General features: G+C 47.6%; 1 protein-coding gene across 1 annotated transcript; it reads right to left on the reverse strand.

The window, feature by feature from the left end:
• Positions 1–2,290: 2,290 nt before the first annotated feature.
• On the reverse strand, positions 2,291–6,649 carry LOC128117576 (pituitary homeobox 3-like). The gene is made up of 4 exons (XM_052749581.1): positions 6,637–6,649; positions 4,320–4,773; positions 3,664–3,709; positions 2,291–2,458 (listed from the first exon to the last, which is right to left on the reverse strand). The coding sequence occupies exons 1-4, from the start codon at positions 6,647–6,649 to the stop codon at positions 2,423–2,425; spliced, it is 549 nt and encodes a 182-aa protein (XP_052605541.1). The 3' UTR covers positions 2,291–2,422.
• Between the last annotated feature and the right edge of the window lie 1,398 nt (positions 6,650–8,047).

Consider the following 8,047-nt stretch of genomic DNA (forward strand, 5'->3'; position numbering starts at 1 on the left):
CTGGGAACAGGAAGGCTGAGGCAGAGAGACGCTACCAGTTGCCGCCATGGAAAGCGAGGTGTAAGGTACCTCTAAGCCATGAGTCATGTGGCAACTTATAGACTAATAGATATGGGTTAATTTGAGATATAAGAACTAGATAACAAGAAGCCAGAGACATTAGGCCAAACAATTTAAATAATATAAGCATCTGTGTGTTTATTTTATAAGTGGGCTGCCGGGCTGCCTGGGCTTGGTGGGCCCCTGAGAGAAAACTCCAGCTACAGTGGGGTGTTAATAGGACCTGAGAATGAAAATGCAGTATTTTCCTTTGGTTTGTTTCTTCGTTTTGTGTTTGTGATGGTCTCTCTTGTATCCCAGGGAAGCCTGAACCTCACATGTCCCATACTGTGTACATCAGAATGACTAGTGCTGTACTTCCTTGTGTTATACCCTCCCACTGGTCACAGGAGTGCATAGAAATATCTGGCTTTTGGTTAATTAACTAATTATAAAGAAGAGGTATTAGAACTGGAGGTTTAGCTGTGCATAGAGCTGCAGCATGGCTGGACATCCCCCAGGAATTTTAATTATATTGTACGGCAAACATCTCAACCTATAAATGTGAACACCATGGCTAGAAATAGGAAAACAGTGTCAAATAATGCTGGATATTAGCTAAATCAAACAGCTCATTGTTTTGGAGGAATTATCCAGCCTTTCACTGAAGGGGGAGACATAGAGCATTGCTACTATGGACTGAAAGGGCTTGAGAGAAAGATCCGGGAGGTAAGGATTGACGCTGCATGGTGGTTATGCTCACAGTGCTCTCTGTGGGTGGAAAGTTCTTTAAGAGCGTGGTAAACCCAGCAGTAAGACAGGAATTTCAGAGTCCCTGAAGTGGGTGCTCTGACTTTAATAAGTCCTACTACACAAGGGAAGTCATAGAAACTGAGCCCCGTGATTTCAGGAGGAAGTTGTATATGGATTTGTGATATCTGAGTGAAGGGATGTTTACAAAATGTCCTCAATGAACAGCAGAAAGTCTTTTCTCTTAAAGTGTCAATGAAAACGCTTACCCTTAGACACAGATGCCAGCCAGTCATGTGTAGTCAGCCAATAGAAACACAGATCCCTTTTCATACATTTACCTGGTCTCCCCACAGTCTCTGTCCAGGTTTTATGATGGTGCTTTCTCACAGACACACGGTCTCTTGCACAGCAATGTAAGCTACTGAAAAGTGGAGCCTCTTCTAATTGATAGGAAGTCCAGTCAGAACCTGAGCCAGACATGTGGTCACCTAGAGCATGCCTCAACAGGATCTGGCCCTGTAGCTAGATACACATTTGGTGTAGCCGTTTCCTCCAAGATAAGACATTCCATTTGGAGGAAAGCTCCTGAAGACAAAAGACATTCCAAATGGAGGTGAAACATTTCATAATAAGGGAGAGTTGCTTAAGACACAGGAAGTAAAAGGCTTGATAGCTACAACTAGGCTTAGAAGATGTTTGTTCCCAGTTACTCCCATCTCCCCAGGAAGAGTGTCAACAGCACATCTCAGTTCCACATAACCGGGAGCACAGAATGAGAATTCACAGTCAGCTGAGGCACAGGTTGCCACCCACAGGTTCCGTTCATGGAACATCAGCCCCAGTGAGAAGACTGAAGCCACTGGATGTGGCAGCCAGGAACTGGAGCATGTCACCAGATAACACTCTGTACCTGGAAGATTGGTGGCAAGGGCCTGTATGGATCTCAAGAAAGTCATCTCTTGCTGGAACATACAATGTGGAGCCTGAGGACCCTTCCTCCTGATGCCTCCAGGTCCCCAGTGAACCCATCTCTCTTTCTATCTCCGCTTCTCCCTGTGTGATTCCCCACCATGACCCCTTGGGGATTAGGTCTAGGGTGGGACATACTGGAGTGTGGGTGGGAACAGCCATGACTAGAAACACAGTGTCCTCTGCTGGAGACTTCCCCCAGCTGGCATTATAAATAATTGTTCCACAGAGGTGGAGTGAGTTGACAAGCCCCTGATGAGGGTGCGGAGAATCATGTGGGGTCAGCATGAAGCAGCATAGCACCTGGAAATCTTCCTCACTCGGCAAGGCACAGGGACCACAGCTTGCCAGTGTCACCTCCTGCCATAAATGCCATTTCTGGAATAGGCTACTATGGTTCAAATACTTATACCCACATTTTAGTAACCTGAAAAACAATGGAACCAAAATACTGAGAATCCACCTCTTTATTGCTAAGATAATTGCAGGGAAGAAAAGGATGTCATGAGCAGCATGGGTGGCTGAGACATTGGGGGCAGGGCCAGGCTCCACGACATCTGGCTCTGGACAGAGGTGGTACTCATGCGCTGCTCCAAAATCTTCAGGGATCGTTGTTCTGGGGACCAGGTGGTGCATCAAACAGCATTGATACTGTAGTGCTTCACTTGAAATTCACTCTCCTGGTCCTAAACCAATCCTACAAGCAGAAGAAAGGGTTGCTTTAGTACACTGAACTGTACCACCACTGAAGAACACATGCTGTAACCTTGTATACTGGCTCAATTTTACTAACATTTTAGAACGTATATGGAACCCATCCCTGGGTCAGTGTATGGTAGGTATGTGCTTCAGGCCTGAGCAACTCCCCTAGCAAAGCACCACATTTTTGATTGCCAAGAAACTGTTTGTTTATTTGCCTAAGCCCTAGAACAGTTGAAGTCTTACCTCAAGTGTGTACTGATAGTTCAGAATGCTGGAAACAAAAGGTTTCATTCTCATTGAAACAGTCAAAACACCCCCATGAAGCCCCAGAGGACATGTACCCCCACACCCAGTACTTCAGCTATGGGACAGACCCAGAATATTGCCGCTTCCCTCCATCAACTGATATTGTTATTGCATTCTTTCAGGAAAGGATGCAGATCTAGCTTGTGAGTTGTTCCTGGTCCTTGCTGTGTGTCAAAAAGTATCAAAAAGAGTTCTCTTGGAACCTGGGAGAACTACTCAAGGCCCAAAGCTGTCTGTGAAAGGCTCCATGGTGACAGCCTTTTGTGAGTATCCAGAATGCACATTTTATGAGAGAAAGGGCACTTCTTCCTGCTCTATGCTTCCTCCCTAGCCTCTAAGCATACTGTGTATAGTCCTTTTCCCTTGTGGGCATGTGCTCTGTAAAAGTCAGGGCTGATTGTAAAGATGAGCAGAGTTCACATACATAACCAACAAAAGACAGGTAAAAGGGTTATGGGTCATTTGAGGTTCCTGGTCCCAGTATTGATTCAGAACTAAGCCAGGCATGGGACATTTACAGACTAGATCAAGAAGTCTGAGAAAAGGTTTTCTGAGACTCGCAGAGTGAAAGAGTTGAAGGTGGGCAAGAACATGGTCTCTTCACTTAAGTGAGGCATGCGGGCTGCACGGCCTTCAGAAGGTCATGGAGAACACACTATGTTCACCGAGGGTCAGACAAAGCACGTTGGCATCTTAGGTTTCAGGTGTCCATGTTGGCATTTCCTGCCTGAGAAAATGGAGGTCTTTCCCCATCTTGAGCCTAGCCTGGGTGTGGACTTGTCTGGAGTCCTTGGGATACAACTTCAGGGTCCCAATCTTCTGCTATAATTATCCTCTAGAAACAACATCACAAGATGTGGAGCCCTCCCAAAATATTGTGTTTAGAATACTGACCAGCACATCTGCTTCCGGCACACCCATCCATCTTGCAAGATCCTTCCTGAAGTGAAAAGATTCCAACATTTAGGCTTTGTGGTGGATATAAACTGTATAAGGACATGTCCTGATTGCTTTTAAATGTTTGTGTCCACACTTGTGTGTACACACACATGTACACACACAAACACACACACACACACACACACTATTCCTCACACCTGCTTTGAGACATACTTTAGTAACAGGGTTCTTTCAGGGACCAAAATTAAGGGTAATCCCCCAACACAGGTATGTCTTCAATGTACTTAACATGTAAGCTTCATTAAGAGAGACTCCATGATGAAAAGTGTTAGCCAAACTTTAATCTGAGGTGGAATCCCTCCTACATTTTCCCAGTCACACCTCAGGCTTCTCACTCATTCTTACAGAGAAACATTTAGAACAAGCATTGTCTAAATTTCCCACTCACTCACGTGCCACTTAAACAGGCAACAAAACACATTCTTTCCACTTGGACTAGGGCACATCCCCCTACTCCAGAATCCAATTTCTGCTGAAGGGTCCAGACATGGTGGTTTTGTTTCTAGAGGGAATCGGGGTTCAGGGAGCACCAAAGGATAGCCTGGATACACTGCCTGAAAACCTGGCACCTAGCAGGGCGTTCTGCTTACCTTACTTGAAAGCTGGGGTAGCGATTCTCTTTGAAAAGGCGCTCTAGGTCCCGCAGCTGAGACTGGGTGAATCTGGTGCGTCTCTGGAAAGGCTGCCTGTCCCCAGCCTGGAGACTCTTGGTGCCCTCAGGCATTGCTGCCTCTTGCTGAGGCTGCTGTTCAATACTGCTGCCATGACCACCTTCCGCGGGGATCCCCTTGTCCATGGGGTCAGAACTACCATCTCCAGCTTGTCCTCCTTCCATTTCTTCTTCTTCGTTTTCTCCCTCCTCTACCACTCCTGTGGCTTCCTGAGTAAGACTGGATTGAGCAAGTTCTTCTTGAGCAGGCTTGCTTGGGGCAAGTTCGCCCAGAGCAAGTTCGCCCTGACCAAGCTCACCCTGAGCAAGCTCGCTCTGTACAAGCCCTTTCTTGCCTCCTTCCTTGCCAGCCTTCAGGACCACTGTATTCCCACCTGCAAGAGAGAAAAACATAAAGATAAAGGTCTGAGCATCGTGGCTCATGGATCATTGGAAAGCCTGGAGAGGGGTCACAGGCAGAGCCGGGTAATCCAATGCCGGGCCACTGGCCTTTCCACCAAATTTGCTTCCTGGACTTCGCCCAAGTCCAATCAGAACCATTTTACTGACCATGCTGTTGTTCCTGGTGCTCATCAGCTCCTGGACTCAGCATCCTGTTGAAACTGTGGCAGTAACCCTCACGAGTCTCCTTGCCGGGAATCTCTCAATCAGACCCGAGTTCCGAAGACTTAAAAGCCGTGTCCTCACGGTCTGACGCCAGAGGTACAGCTGTGACTCTTAACCCGGAAGGCTTGTCTTCTGGAGACTCAACGTAATTACAATGTGTCCAATCACACATTCTGGCCTGCACAGCCTCAGTGGCTGTGGGCTTGTCCTCTGAGGTGCTTAGCCTGAAGCACTTTAGGGCTGCAAAGAGCAGGGAGTACTTTAAAAACTGCAGTGAGTGTGTGCGGTGGGGGTGCGGAGCCTGTGGCTCTGGTTTGTTCCTTAGCTGACACCTCTAGTTTTGGGTAATGCTGGACTGTCCAAATTCAGTCACAGGGAGTAACAAAAGACCTTTTCAAACTCAGCAGGCCCTTGAGTCCAGCTAAATCACTTTATTAAATTATGGAAATGTCCTTCAAACAAAATGCCCCAATCTTGGTTGTGCTGACTTGAAGAGCCCTGTATGATGGCAACTCTGTGGGTAGGCCAGGGCAAGATCCTCCTGAGAGACTGTGCTCCCAACAGGGCTGAATTTCACCAGTGTTCACAAGCTCATTTTGATGGAGACCTTTCTCTACCTAGCTGTGCTTGACCAAGGTCCTAGGGTGACCCAGATACCCCAGGGCATCAAAGATCAACCCTGGGTACTGGCTCCAAACCTCACAGCTGTGAAGGTTAAAGACAGGAGGAGTAAGCAATTCTGATGCAAGCTCTACAAAGAATCATTGCAGGACGGGGCGAACTGAGGAAAAGTTAGAGAGACTCCCTAGAGTAGGTGACATTCCCAAAATTTAAAAGAGCCACTGAGCTCTGTCATTTCGTGGTTTTTGTTTTTAATAGGATCATGGTAGAGTCTGGACAATGGCTGAGGTAATTGTTAGGAGATGGTTTATTTCTGTGGGATAGCATAGGCTGAGACACTGGAGGGGCCAAGGTCCACATGGTCTAGCCCACACCAAGGAGATGATCATGCTCTGTTCACCCATTGCCCACCTAGTCAGGGGTGGCTCAACCCCCTCCCACCACAGGCCCCTTTATCCATCCCTGACTAGGCTTTGTGAGTTGTGGGCCTTGAGTGTCTTGTCGCCATTAGCCACTACATGGTCTTGTGTCCTCTGACATTTCAGCTGTCCCAGGTGCTTTTAATTATCCTCAGCTCTCTGTCTTCTCACAGTCACCAAGAAGCAGCTGCAACTGTCCTTCCTCTTCTCCTTGTCTCCTGGGTCATTGTGAAAGGCTTCCCTGAAACACCAAAATGGGAGGCTTTCTTAGACACAGACTTTATTCACTCTCACAATTAGCTGGTGGAGAAGCTAGGCTATTTTAGGAGACAATAGTGCCATGGGTGCTTTCCTGAAGGACTTGGTGGCCTGGTTGGACTGCCCGCACTAGACGGGAGCCCTGTCTTTATCAGTGTGAGACAGCTTGACTGTCCTACTGATCACAGAAACTCTTTGTGTCTCATCTTTGGTGTTCCTGGCTTGACTGTTTCAAATCAACCCTCCTTTTAGCCCCAGCATCCCTGCAACATATGGGAGCAACTTAGAAATTTGAACGTGAGTGCTTTTTCCTCACTAAGGACAGAGACCTACCTCCTGCATCCATACTCCGAGACTAGAAGGGCACTAAAGAAGTAGCATATGACCAGATATTTCCTCTTTTGTGTGGGATTATTTGGGAGCCCTGGTGCCTGAGTAGGACTTTTCCTTCTATCAAAAGACTTGCCTCCCAGTTCTGGTTACTCCCTCACCAATAAACCATGGCTGGCTCCTCTGGGTCCGCCTCCTTCGGAACCTGGTTGCTGTGGTCGCCTTCAGGACCCAGGCTGTTGTAAGGGCTCATGTGGCCTCCATGGTTGAGGTTGCCCTGTTGGTTCTCACTGTCGTCCAGGCTTAGAGCTCCTTCATAGACCCTGCCACCTTCTTCGGCTGCTCCCTCCTGTTCAGGGTGTGGATCACTGTCCTCCTCATAGTCCTCCAGATGATAGTAGAAGTTGTCGTTGTAATTGTGCAGGTGCTCCATGGCTGCTGCTCCTAAGAAGCCTGTTCACCAGCAATCTCCCTGAGGTCTTGTGTAGGAGCCTTGCCCTGCGGGCTTTCAGAAGGTTGCTGCCACAAAGTTTCAGGCTCTCCTCTGCTATTGGCTTTCTGTGTGCCTCCTATATTAGTGGATGAGTCTCTGAAGTGAGAATGGGCTGGGGCATGGCCCAAGCATGGAATGGGGGAAGGACAGTGAGTCTTACTTTTAGAAGACCTGCTCAGATCTGGCTGCCTCCCCTTGCCCATGCTCCTGGACCTCACAGAACACCTTTGGAATGTGGCTATGGGAGATTGCAGGCTGATTATAGCATGGAGAGTGGGGAAGGGGGAAAAAACTCACAATGAGCACGTGAGGTTTGGGTGAAGAGTAGAGAATTTCTCATCGTCCCAGACCCCACATTTCTGAGTCTCTATGACACATTAAATGAACATTGAGTGGAAAAGGTCAGCTCTGTTCATGTCTGCTTCAAGAGTCTTCAAGGACTCTGAAAGCAGAGGCCAGTCCTGGACCTCCACCTTCAGCAGTGGCATTTTGGTCCCATGTTTACAGTGTGTTGTGCAGCACTGCAAAAAAGCCATTGTGACCCTTGGAAAAGTTACAAGGGAGTCATAGAAACTGAGCCACATGATTTCAGGAAGAAGCTGTGTATGGATTTGGGATATCTGAGGGAAGGGATGTTTACAAAATGTCCTCAGTGAACAGCAGAATGTCTTCACTTCTAAAGTGTCAATGAAAGCTCTTTCTCTTAGACAGATGCCAGCCATTCATGTGTAGTCAGCCAATAGAAACACAGATCCCTTTTCACACATTTACCTGGTCTCCCCACAGTCTCCTTCCAGGTTTTATGAAGGTGCCCTCTCACAGACACACGGTCCCTTGCACAGCAATGTAAGCTACTGAAAAGTGGAGCCTCTTCTAATTGATAGGAAGGCCAGTCAGAACCTGAGCCAGATATGTGGTCAC

This window comes from Peromyscus californicus, unplaced genomic scaffold, assembly GCF_007827085.1.
Source record: "Peromyscus californicus insignis strain IS unplaced genomic scaffold, ASM782708v3 Scaffold_10__1_contigs__length_136768540, whole genome shotgun sequence".
Lineage (NCBI taxonomy): Eukaryota > Metazoa > Chordata > Mammalia > Rodentia > Cricetidae > Peromyscus > Peromyscus californicus.

Coding starts and splice junctions, on each gene's coding strand:
- LOC128117576 (XM_052749581.1), bottom strand. Junction 3,710..4,319: donor TACCCCAGCTTTCAAGTAAG/GTAAGCAGAACG, acceptor TTTTCACTTCAG/GAAGGATCTTGCAAGATGGA. Junction 2,459..3,663: donor TGCCGGAAGCAGATGTGCTG/GTCAGTATTCTA, acceptor TTCTGCTTGTAG/GATTGGTTTAGGACCAGGAG.